The following is a 12638-nucleotide window of genomic DNA, read 5'->3' as shown; positions in this document are numbered from 1 at the left end:
TGCGTGCCGAGGGAGGTGCGAAGGGCAGGGGGCGGGGCCCCAGGGAAGCTCTGGAAGCGTTGATTGGCTGCGCGCTGCGGAAATGAGGAGGGGCGTGTCTTCAGGGAGCTCTCTGGGGGCAGAAGGGTGAAGCGTGGAGAGGAGGGCAAGTCTGTGGACTTGGTCATCTCCTCCTCCTTCTGCTCCCCGCCGAGGGTAAAGGGCAGGCAGTTTGGGTCTGGACATCTCCAGCCATGGCGGAGCCTGAGTGGGAGTCGCTGGAGCAGTGCTTGGAGAAGCACCTGCCGCCCGCAGACTTGAGGGAAGTGAAACGCCTTCTCTATGGCAAGGAGACCAGGTCTGGAGCCCAGAGGCTGGCGGCGGGGGTGGACCTTGGGGCCGGCGAGTGTGGGGAATGTGGGCCCGGGGACCAGAGCGCTTCGGGGCCAGCAAAGACCATAAGAAGTTCAGATGTGCGGGTTCTGGGCCGCTCAGGGCCCAGACAAGGCTGGCGTGACCTTTCCAAGCCATTGTTGCCCGGAACCGGAAGGGAAAGGACGGGTATTTTGCTCCCTGAGGCTTTCTCTGTGGCCACCTAACTCTCCGTCCTCGCTTCCGGGGATCAGGACTCTCCCCAGACCCTGGACTCTGGTGTCTGTGCTGGTCAGTGCCTCCAGCCAGAGCCCCAGCAGGTCACCTGGTTGCCCAGCCCCAGCCCCTCCGTCGGGGAGGCCTCCAGCGAGGTCCCCTGGAGGTAGGGGCCTGCTGAACCTCGTGGGTCAGGGAACCCTTCCCCCTTGGCAAGCCGTGGGGGGTCAGTGACTGCTCAGTGCAAATGTTCTCCCACTCGCAGCCAGTCCTGGGCTTTCTGAGGGCATTGCCCTGCTGGACACCGGGTCTACAAAGCCGGAAGACACTGCCCCTTCCCCTCCCAGTTCTCTCCAGTCCACTTGTCTCAAAGCAACCAGAAAAGGGAAATCCTAGCCTATTGCTCCTTCGCTTAAAGCAGTGGTTCTCAACCTTGGCTGCACATTAGAATCACCTGGGAATCTTTTTAAAATCCTGATTTCTGGGCCTCATCCTCTGGAAATTCTGTTTCTTTGTTATGGGGTGAGGCCACAACATTAGTAACAAAGAAACAGAATTTCCGGAGGATGAGGCCCAGAAATCAGGATTTTAAAAAGATTCCCAGGTGATTCTAATGTGCAGCCAAGGTTGAGAACCACTGGCTTAAAGGTCTGTGCGGGATTTCCACGACTCTTGCAATGAAATCCAAACTCTGACCCCATGCAGCTTCTGACCACCTGTCCTTCCGCTTCCCTGCCATTGGCGGGCTCCCTGACCGTGGCAGGGACACGAAGGCAGGAACCTGATCGGCTCACCAGAAACGTGAGGGTGTGGATTGCGTCAGTGGGTCCCAGCTGCCATGCTGTGGCGTTGCTGCAGGGAGGTCAGGCCTCAAGTGCAAAGGTGTTTTCATTGCTAGTGGATGACAAAGCTAGAACAGCTGCCTTTGGGGGTGGAAGTGGTACAGAACTTGGCCAAAAAAGGCCGCTTCATACCCAAAGAGGATGCCAGGACCGGATGGCCTGCAAGGGCCCCCCAGTGTGCTTTCCACCGCACCCGTCAGGGCTCGCCACTGGGGAGGCTCCCAAAGGCGTCCCGGTGTCTTAAAGCAAGGGGCACCTCAGGCTCCTGTGCGAGGGATGAGAATAGGTTTGTGGGAGGTTTTTTGTTTTGTTTTTTTTTGGGGGGGGGGCTTTTTTTCAGCCTTGTCAAAACAAAGCCACCAAAAATTTTGGTTTCTCCCCCCGCCAAAAAAAATTGGGTGGGTTATCTCTGGAGTTCAGGATGGGGGCTGAGGGGTAGGATGGAGCGGGGCTCATTTTTCATTTGATGTCGTTTTTCACTGTTTGATTTCCCCCCATGAGCATGTGTTTCTTTTGTAACAAAGCTCTCATCTAATTCTTTCCAACGAGGGGAAAGGTGACGTTCTAGAAGTGAGAGGTTGCTGTGGAGGCGGGAGCTGGGCTCCGTCCTTCGAGATGTGCCTGGACCCTGGGTGGAGAGGTAGGGGCCCAGGAGAAGGACCTGGAAGGTGTTTGGGCCAGGACAGGAAGTGGTGGGCTTTCCTCCTTGAGGTTAGAGGCAAGCCCACGAGGGGTGGGGGCCTCAGTAGCAGGATGTGGGGTGGCGGGGCAGACCCCCCAACTATAGGGACCAAGGGAAGGTGTGGGCAGCACAGATCCTCCCCCGCCCCCCGCCCCTTGTGTGAGGTTGGGCTCATTTCCTGGTCTCTGCCCTTCCTCAGTGGTGGCTGGTCTGTGCCCCACCACATCGCCAGGCCACACCTTCGGTGGGCACAGCCCATGTTTTGAAAGAATGGGGCTCAAGGATTGAATGGGGCTCCAAGGCTTGGCGATGAACCCCCTGGATAACACCAGGGCGGGGGCATCTTGCTGAAGGGGAACGTTGAAGATAGGTAGAACCCTAAGAAAGTGGAGGGGCCTGGCCCGCGTCGCCTCAGGCCTAGGAGAGAGGGTGTCTACAGGGACTGAGGGCTGGAGGTGGGAGTCAGCATAGAGGGCGAGGAGGCAGGAAGGTGGTGGCGGGAAGACGGGCAGAGCAGACAGCTGTGGGCAGTGGGTCGGGAAAGATGGCCGGAGGCAGAGGGACGTCATCCAGGTGATGGTTATCACGGGGCTTGCACACCTGAGACGAGACCTCCTCCACCTGCTCTCTTCCAGGCGTGAGCCCGCAGGCTGAGGACGGGGTGCCAGGGCCTCCCCACGGGGTGGTGCGGCTCCCTGGCCGTGGGCCTGAGGGACGCAGAACCCCCTTCTCCGTCTCCTTCTCCGTCCACCACGGGGCCTGGGCCTGGGCTGAGCCTGCGGGATGGAGGGGCCCCTGCCGGAGGGAAGGGCCGTCTCTGAGGCAGTCACGGCGAAGGGGGCGAGGTGTGGGCACCGCTGTTATTTCTAACCTGTGAAGCGAAAGGAACTGATTGTCAGGGGCGGAGCCCATCTCGGCAGCTGTCAGGGCTGTCATGTGGGAACTGCCTGGCAGGGGGCGGCGGCAGGGGCCTGCGCTGACAGGCCTGTGATTTTGAAAGAAACATCTTGAAGAAAGTGACTTCAGGTGGGAGGGAAATATTATTATTAGATAATGGCTGTCAGGTTGTTTTTTGATGTGTTCCCTGGGTATTTCATAACCATCGCGTCCCCAGATGGCAAGGCCTGCCCGGCCGGGGCCACACCTCATGCCCCTGTGGGTTTCACCCCAGCACCGAGCGTGCCGCAGGCCGAGGAGGTGTTTGCCACGGGGCCAACGGTCGCTCTGGTGGGAGGCTCCGTAAATCATCCACTGGCCTTGGTTAATAAGCCACAAACCAGGGGCGCTCGGGCCTTCAGCCTGGACATGTGGGCCCTCGCCAGGCCCACCCAGCACTGAGCGAGGGATCGTCTCCGCCCCCCGTCCCTCGTGCCCCCCCATTTCCCCCCCCCACCTCGCAGGAGCAGCAGCAGACAGACGGTGGGGATCCCGGGAGACGCGCAGTCCTCGGTGGTGAAGGGCCGCAGGGCCCTCTGTCCCGCTCTCAGTCCCGGCCTCTCCACCCAGCTGTTTCCTGAGCCCGGTTCTCCACAGCCCCCTCTCATCACAGCGCACCCTCCCCAGGCTCAGCAGAGCCTCTGAGTCTAGTCCACAGGCATTTTGGGGGATCCATTTCCTCGCTCCTGTGCTGGTTGCTGAGACTCCAAAACACCAGCTCCTGACCAGTCTCCCCGCCACCCCCTCCCCCCGCCTCCCTTGGCCAGGTCTGACCTCTGCCACCTGCTGGAATGTCCCCAATGACCATCCGCCTGAGTCCACACTCACTGCCGTGTCCGTGTGTCCCTTCTCAGCCGTCCAGGCCCTCCCCCTCCTCCAGGCCCCACTCCAGCTCCCCACACGTGCGCCCCGCCATTGGACTGCTCTGTGTGCCTTCTTTTTTCTTTAAATATATATATTTTTAATGATTTCAGAGAGGAAGGGAGAGGGAGAGAGAGATAGAAACATCCATGATGAGAGAGAATCATGGATCGGCTGCCTCCTGCACACCCCACACTGGAGATCAGGCCCGCAATCTGGGCATGTGCCCTGACGGGGAATCGAACCCTGACCTCCTGGTTCCTAGGTCGATGCTCAACCCCTGAGGCACGCCGGCTGGGCTCTGTGTGCCTGCCTGCCAGGGCACGTCACCTCTTCCCTGCCTGGTGAATGCCTCTGGGCCGGGGAATTGTAATTCACCGCATGCCGATCGTCTGCCTCTTCTTTCTGCCCATTCAGGAAGCTCGACCTGCCCAACCAGGCTTTGGAATCCGCCGCTGAAGGGGACTTTGAGCTGCAGGGATACGCCTTCGAGGCGGCCGAGGAGCAGCTGCGGGGCCCGCGGACCGTGCGCGTGGGGCTTGTGCAGAACAGGATCCCGCTGCCCGCGGATGCCCCTGTGGCCAAGCAGGTGCGGCTGCTTTTGCCCCTAAATAGACACACGGGCCGGGCCCGCTCGGTGTTTTGGACGCGTCCACAGCCCCTGCCGGCCACTTGGTCTCGGCCAGCAGGTCCGAGTGCCCAGACACCTCTGCCCCCTTCTCTCCTGTCTGTCTGTCTGTCTGTCTGTCTCTGTCTCTCTCTCTCTCTCTCTCTCTTCCTCTCTTCTTTTTCTTCTGCCTCCTCCCCTTTCTCTGCCTTCCTCTCGCTTCTCATGGTTCTTTCCACCTCCACCTCTGCTTCCTCTTCTGCCGTTGATCTGTGGCTCCATTTTCCCCTGGGGATGGTGCCCTCGTGGCTGGTTCAAACTCTCCACGGAACTCCGCCTCTCAGCCTCCCGCCAGCACGCACCAGTCAGGACCTGCCCGTCTGTCCCACGTTCCTCCTCCTTGTCCCTGGGCTGGGACTCACTGTACCCAGGTGTCTGTCAGCTGACGGTGCCGCAGGGTTGCGGGAATGTGATAGGCGTTTGCTTACGAGCTTACAGGGACTCTCCACGGGACAGCTAGTTCTTTAGGTTTCTTCCCTAAAGAAACCTGTGTGTTGTGTACACGTCCTCACAGCTTTCCTCCAGCTGCTCCAACTTCCCAGCTCGCTCGGCAGAGGCGCCCTCCGGCTGCCACCTGCTCGGGTTTCTTAGGGTTCTCGAGACCCCGGGGATCAGCTGGGTTCCAGGTCGGGTTTCTGCATTGTCCTCACATCGGTTCTTCTTCTGCTTTTTATTATTATTATTAATATATTTTTATTGGTTTCAGAGAAGGGGAGAGAGAGAGAAACACCAATGAGGAGAGAGAATCATGGATCGGCTGCCTTCTGCACGTCCCCCACTGGGGATGGAGCCTGCAACCCAGGCAAGTGACCTGACCCGGAATAGCACCCTGATCTGGTTCATAGGTCGATGCTCAACCACTGAGCCACGCCGGCCGGGCCTTCCTCTGCTTTGGTTGGATTAAAAGGGTTCTGATTTTCAGATGAGTTGATTGTCAACATGTCTCCTTCATGGTCCCAGGTTGTCAGGTTGTCAGGGGCCGGGGTGCTGCACACAGCCCCGGCAAACATCCGTGAGGCCGGGGTGCGAGGCCGCGACGAGTTTGTGCTCTCTGGTGTTCAGCTGCTTCCGGGTCTTTCTCCGAGCAAACGCGGCTGAGCAAACGCTGCTGAGCGTCTCCCGGGAGCCAGCCATGATGCTGAGGACGCAGGGAAGGTGGGGACACTCTCCTCCTGGGGTCATGGGAGCGACAGGCGGTGGAAGGGTGTGACGGCGCAATGGGAACTGATCCGCCGCAGGGGCACCTCGATGCTCCCGGGAGACGCTCCCCTCGGCGGGTGACACGGAGAGCTCATCCAGGGAGGGTGGCGGAGGGGAAAGCACATTCCTGGCCCCAGGCACGGCTGAGAAAGCGAGTCATTCAATGATGAGCTACACACAGGAGAATAGAAGTGGCAGGCCCTGGCCAGTGATGCTCAGTGGATAGAGCTTCGCCCTGTGGACCCCGAATCCCGGGGTCTTCGATTCTGGTCAAGGGCACATACCTCGGTCAGGTTGCAGGCTCCTCCCCGGCCCAGGCCTGGTCGGGGTGCGTGCAGGAGGCAACCAATCGGTGTGCTTCTCTCACATCAATGTTCCTCTCTGTGTTTCCCTCTCTCTTCCACTCTCCCTAAAAATCAATGGGAAAATATCCTCGGGTGAGGATAACAAACAAAGTTTAGAAGTGGCAGGATGAGGCTTTCCTGAAGCCTGGAATGCAGGACCCGGGAGGGATGGGGGAGTGGACTGTGTCCTGGGATGAGGGAACGGTTAAACCAGGGGATGTCCTGTGTGTGGTAGGCCCACTGGGTGTGTCCCCCCCCCGATCTTGCAGTAACCACCATCCTCATAGCAAGACAACCCCAGGAGGCAGGCAGCGTTCTCCCCATTCTCCAGTCAAGTAAACCGAGGCTGAGGAAGGCCATAGCGAGGGTGCAAGGGACCCCAGAGCCTCTGCAGCTCCCCCTTTTCGTGTAGATTTTGGGCCTGATGACAGAATGCGCTGTCAGAGCCCCCCCACCCTGCTCACCCTCCAGCAGCTGGGCCGGTGGGGGTTGTGGCTTCCTGTGGGCTGGGAGGAGTTCTAAAAGGGTCGCCACCACTGGAACTCCTGTGCTCTCATCCCGGGTTTTATTTATTTGTAGGGAATTTCTATAAATTGACTTGAGCCCAAACTGACAACATTGCCAGGAAGCAAAATCGCAAACCTTGCCCCCAGAAGAGCCGTCTGCAGTGTGTTCTGTGCGCTGGAAACTAAGGGGGGCTCTGAGGAGGGTCACATGAGAAGGTGGGGGGCGGGGGGCAAGGCAGGAGCTGGACGGCAGGTCGTTCCCAAGTTTCCACGCCCTACGGAGGGCTGTTCCGCTTCTGAGCGGTCGGTCGGAGAGGGTCCTTTCAAAGACGGGCTCACCTAGACGCCCGGGGACCAGGGCAGGGTGCAGGGCTTGCTCACGACAAAGACAACCTTCTGCCGAGGAAGGTGCAGGCCTGAGGAGTGACTGCCCACAGGACCTGCCCAGTGAGGGTTTGTGGTTTGTGATCAGACCACCCTGTGAAGTCACTGCCCACAGAGCCCCTTTTGTCCTCAGTTCCCCCTTTCGGTCGGAAGAAGGCGCTGATGACCCAGCTCCGGCTTGGATAGTGCGGTCTCAGCCCTAGGAAGTCTCATTCCTAGGAAGTCTCAGTGTCAACGTCCTCTTGCTGACCTTTGGGGACGGGGCGGTCCGGTCACCATGGAATGTGAGTTGAGGCCGAGTTTTCCCCAAAAGGGCAAGGGCAGGTACATGGAAGACAGTCAGCACTCGGGATCGTTTCCCTCCAGGGAACCATCATGATCTGAGTCTTGCTGTGTGTCTCATTTTTCTGTATTTTGCATGTAGTATAACATTTCCATAAGCCATAGCAAGAGCATTAACAGTTATCTGATACACACGTGTTCAGTAATCCTAAACAGTTGGATTATATAGAAAAACCCAATGAACAGATATAAGGATTATGGCTAATATTGTTAGCAGGCAGAGAAAGACAGACAAAATAGTTTCTGAGTTCAACATCAATCCGTGGGTGTGTGCACAGGCCTGTCAGTGCCTTGGGGTAGCTGTCTACCTCTGACGCCCACAGCTTCTCATCCGAGAGGAGCCTTCGATGCCCCTGTGGGCAGAGGCAAGGTTAGGGGTCCGTTCAGGTCGGGTGCCTGATACAGTCCCTTCCAACCAGGTTGGAGAGTGCCTTTATTTGATGTCCTTTCCAAGTTCACCCAGTCTGACGCCGGGTGGGGCACAAGGGGCCTGTGCTGGCACCCAGCTCCGGGTCTGGGCCTGCGGGGTGGTCCTGGGCGGGCTTCTTTAAAATCCTGCCAGCAGCCCGAGCCGATTTGGCTCAGTGGATAGAGCGTCGGCCTGCAGACCAAAGGGTCCTAGGTTCGATTCCAGTCAAGGGCATGTGCTCGGGTTGCAGGCTGGGTCCCCAGGAGGGGGTGTGTTAGGAGGCAGCCAATCAATGATTCTCATCATTGATGTTTCTATCTCTCCCTCTCCTTTCCTCTCTGAAATACATATACATAAATCCTGCCAGCATATGTCGATGTAAGAAGCGTCCACATTTGTAGAGAACTTTTGTGAGTTTATTTGAGCCAAACTGATGATACTGCTGGGAAGCGAGGTCTGACATGCTCCCCTAATCCTCGATTTTTAAATTGCCAGGTCTCCGCCCTTCACAGGCGCATAGAGGCCATCGTGGAGGTGGCTGCGATGTGCGGAGTCAACATCATCTGCTTCCAGGAGGCCTGGGGGGGGGGGGGGGGGGGGGGGGGGGGCGCGTTCTCAGCCGCCCTCGGGCAATACTGCGTTATCTCCATGTTGATAAGGGCCTGCTCCGTGGTTTTTAAAAAGTCTCCTTTCTTTTCTCATCCATAGAAAGTTTCTTTGTCAACAAAACCAGGAACCCAGGAAGCCCAGCTTCTCTCCCTCCCTCTCACACGCCCCAGTCTGTGTCACCTGGTCCTATCAGTTCTTCCTCCCAAATCCTTCTGAATCTGTTTTCACTTCCTCCTCTTGTTAATCCTCACCCGAGGATATTTTTCCACCGATTTTTAGAGAGAGTGGGAGAGGGCCGGGGAGGAGCCTGCAACTGAGGTACGTGCCCCCCGACCAGAATGGAACCTGGAACCCTTCGGTCTGCAGGTCGACGCTCTGTCCACTGAGCCTAACTGGCCAGGGCCCCTCGGCCTCAGCACTGCCCAGGCCCCGGGCGCCGTCACAGGGGCATCTGTAATCGCCTTCAGCTGGGCTCCTTGTGCCCTGGGCTTCTTTCCCTGAACAGCTTTCTGTTTGCCCTGGAACTGGCTTTGTGTTCTGCATCCTTGCCGCAAATTCTACCCCAGCTCTCTGCCAGTTTCCTAAAGCTGTCTGTTGGTTTCATCTCCTGGAAGGCATGTGGCCCGTGGCCTTCTGACTCTCTCGGGTCTGAGCTGGGTGTCCCCTCTGCTGGCCAGGGTTGTCCTGGGATTCCCCGTCACCGTCATCCTGGGGAGTCCCTTTGCCACGCTCTTGTATTCTCCCATCCCACGCCTTCCTCTTTCTTGGTTTGCTCCTTCATTTGGGTGGAGTACAGTTGATCCTTGAATAACGTAGATTTGACCTGTGAGGGTTCACTTATCCATGATTTTTTTTTCCATCTAAACAGACAACCTAAACTTACAGTATCAATAAATACAGCACAGTACCGTCCTGTAAATATATATTTTTTCTTTTCTTAATAACATTTTCTTTCTCTCTAGCTTATGTTATTGTAAAAATACAGTATATAATATATATAGCACACAAAATATGTGTGAATCGGCTGTTTACGTTATCGGGAAGGCTTCCGGTCAGCAATAGACTATCAGTCGTTAAGTTTTGGGGGAATCAAAAGTTACACGAATATTTTCAACTGCTGGAGGGGTTGTTGCCTCTAACCCCTGTGTTTTCAGGGTCAACTACAGTTCCCTGAGAAAAAACCCACAGGAGGTAACCTTTTGGGGACCTTGCACATCTGAAAATATGTTTCTCCTACGACTTGGTTGATAGTTTGGTTGGGTATAGAATTCTAGGTCAGCAATCTTTTTCCTTCAGAAGTTTAAACACCTTGCTCCATGGTCTTCCAGCTTCAGGTAGTTTTCTCCAGAAGGTTGTAAGAGCTTCTCTTTCTCTCTAATACTTTGAAATTGCATAATGACATGCTGTTGTATCTATTTTAGTCCACTATTCTAAGCACTCCATGTGTTATTTCAGTCTAGAAATTAGGGTCCTTCAAAACTAGGAAATTTTCTTATATTGTTTCAATAGTGATTTTCTCCCCTCCTTTTTTTCTCTGCTTTCTTCCTGATCTCTTGCTATTAGGATATTGGAACTCTGGGCTCAATCCCTATTTTTTTAATGTTTCGTTTTGTGTGTTTTTTTACATCTTTGTCTTTCCCCCTCCCCCCCCTCCCTCAATTCCCTGGTAGATTTTATCTAATTTGGCGTTCAGCCTGCTATTTAGTCTTTGGTTTCTGCTCTCATATTTTGACCTTATCAGAGTTCTTTTGGTCTGAAAGTTCCTTTTTTATCACATCCTGTTTTTATTTTATAATTGCACTATCTTCTCTTATCTCTGAAGATATTAAGTGGTATTTTTTTTCTTCCTACATAGTCCTTTCTTACTCCTTTTGGTCTTTTCACCCCTGATGGATTCTATTTTCAGACTTGGGGGTGAACAAGCTGATTGCAATCTCTGAGTTTGTAGGACGGGTTTCTTCGCCGAGCTTCATGGTAGGATGACCCAGTTTCGCTCTTGGTTATGCAATCCCCCACGGTACTGTCTCCAGGTCATTCTCTGCAGACTGGTCAGATGCTCTGGAGAGGATCCCTCTAATCTCCTGCCAAGAAGAGAAGGAGAACAGGGGTCCAGAACGCTGATGTTTACTTACTCCCTCTGCTTTGGACACTATGCTGTTCTCTGTCCTGGTCTCCCCAGGGCCTGAGACCCTCTGCCTATCTCTCTCTGGAGAATGAGCCCGTGGCCTTGTGCAGGGGCGGGCGGGGCGCATCCCAGCCTCTTCTAGTAGAGGACGGATCTGGGCCTCCCACTGCTTCTTAAACAGACTTTCCACCGATCCTTCCTGTTTGTCACCCCTTCCTGCGTCCCGACCTTCAGAGCTACGCGGCGCCTCTGGCTCCTGAGCTTTCGAGGGGCCTGTGGTGAAGGGTAGGGTGCCTCCTGGGCTCCTCCACGGCCAGAGGGACTCCGTTTTCTCAGTCCCCCAAGATGTCCTCTCCAGCCTCCTGTGTTGTGGCTGTTGTCCCTCTCCCAGTGCCCATCCATGGTGGTTTCTACCTTCACATAAAAATCCCTGTGCTGACATGCAGGTGGGGTGTCAGGAAAGAATCCAGTCTGCCATCTGTACCCAGGCGTTTCTCTCAAGTTTTTTACATTTCTGGTTGCATGTCACTTCCGATTTTCCTGGCTCTTCCCTTAGACTCCAAGCCCCGCGAGGCCAGTCTGGGTGTCGCTCGTTTGTTTCATTGTGGGATAGGCTACGTTCTCTTTACTCATTCCCCCACCCCGTGTTTTTCTTCAGTGGCTCGAACAATCGCCGGTACATGACAGACACTAAAACATAGTTATGGGTGGTTTAACCAACTCTCTCCCCTCTGCTGGATCTGGAAAACTCCCACTCAACCATCATGGCCTCGCACAGGCACCTCCTCCTCCAGGGGCCCAGGGGACACCCCGACACAGAACGGGGTATTCGGTGGCGTCATGGCAGCCGCACCAGGTCACCCTTCAGCTACTCTGTCTAGGCGGCAGCTCCTGCGGGCAGAGCCAGCTCTAGGCTTACAGCCTGACTCGGGGAGTGTTGGTTTAATGAATGGGGAACCCCCTTCCCCTCCAGCCAGCCTCCCCCTCCTCCATCCCACATCCTTCTTTTGAAAGTTAGTTTACATGGTGATGGTTGTGTAAACAGGAAACGAAGCCATTAACATGGGAAGAGTGGAGACGGAGAGATTGGGAGCGCCTCCCTCTGAAATGACATCGGGAAGGGAGGTGTTATTCTCTGGGGGCGCCGAGTTGCCCCTAATGCTCTGAAAGCCGAGAAGGAACGCTCATTAAGGATGGGGCTTGCTGTCAACAGCTCCTCTGTTGGCTTCCTCCAGACAGTTCATCTCTCTTCGCTGAAGAGGAGCCTGGGGAGTCTTGAGCCTGCTGCCAAGGCCCCCACCGGGCTGCTGCTGGCAGAGCCTGGCGCCCACTTAGGCACCTCCCTGGCCACCACCCCTGGCTGCTGAGAGGGTGGCGGTGCCGCTGGTGACCTCTTTGCCCTTGACACCATCTTCGTCCCAGGCTCCCTGGGCCTGGAAGGAATGGGGGTGCTAAGGATTCTCTTCCTTCTCCGTGGGGTGAGGAGGGTCAGGTCTGCTTCGCAGGGGTGTCTGGGAAGAGGCTGCCTATGACCGGGCGTGGCACTGTGCTGGGCATGTGGCCTGTGTTCGGGGGAGGTTGACGATGATGATCACCCCCAACAGGTTGCAACCGGTTAAATCGCTGACCAGTCACATCACACAGCTACCCATACCCCTCCCCACAGGGCGCCAGACAGCAGGCGTCGGGAAGGCCTGCTGGGCTCATCTCCCTGAAAGACATGAACTCGGTTATCAGGAGGGGGCAGATCGACAGGGCGGATGGAATTGGTCCAAACAAAGAATTTAACTGTCCCAGAAGAGAAAGACAGACAGACAGACAGCTCAGTGGGCAAAGGGTATGAACAAGACGGCCTAGAGGACACATGCAGAAGGCCAGGGACCACCGGCAGGCTCACCCCATTAGACGGGAAGGTCCTGAAGAGTGTGGCTCAGGCCGCAAGGGATGGAACACACTCAGCCAGAGGCCCCGGGGCCCAGCCCCATCGCGGTGCCTCTCCTCCCCTGCAATTTTATATTTATTTTAAAAATGGATTTCAGAGAGGAAGGCAGAGGGAGAGAGAGATGGAAACATCAGTGATGAGAGAGAACCATGGATCGGCGGCCTCCTGCACGCCCCACACTGGGAATGGAGCCCACAACCCGGGCCTGTGCCCTGATTGGGA

General features: G+C 56.1%; 1 protein-coding gene across 1 annotated transcript in view; it reads left to right on the top strand.

Moving 5' to 3' along the window:
* Positions 1 to 96: 96 nt before the first annotated feature.
* Positions 97 to 12638, top strand: part of UPB1 (ureidopropionase, beta) — a 26250-nt gene continuing 13708 nt past the window's right edge. Inside the window, exons 1-3 of the mRNA XM_014533372.1 lie at positions 97 to 337; positions 4306 to 4477; positions 8236 to 8323. Coding sequence (XP_014388858.1) covers positions 234 to 337; positions 4306 to 4477; positions 8236 to 8323 — 364 coding nt within the window. The 5' untranslated portion in view covers positions 97 to 233. The remainder of the gene's footprint in view (positions 338 to 4305; positions 4478 to 8235; positions 8324 to 12638) is intronic.

Source organism: Myotis brandtii, unplaced genomic scaffold, assembly GCF_000412655.1.
Source record: "Myotis brandtii unplaced genomic scaffold, ASM41265v1 scaffold97, whole genome shotgun sequence".
Taxonomy (NCBI): domain Eukaryota; kingdom Metazoa; phylum Chordata; class Mammalia; order Chiroptera; family Vespertilionidae; genus Myotis; species Myotis brandtii.
The sequence above is the reverse complement of the archived record's forward strand: the minus strand, read 5'-3'. Positions and strand labels throughout refer to the sequence as shown.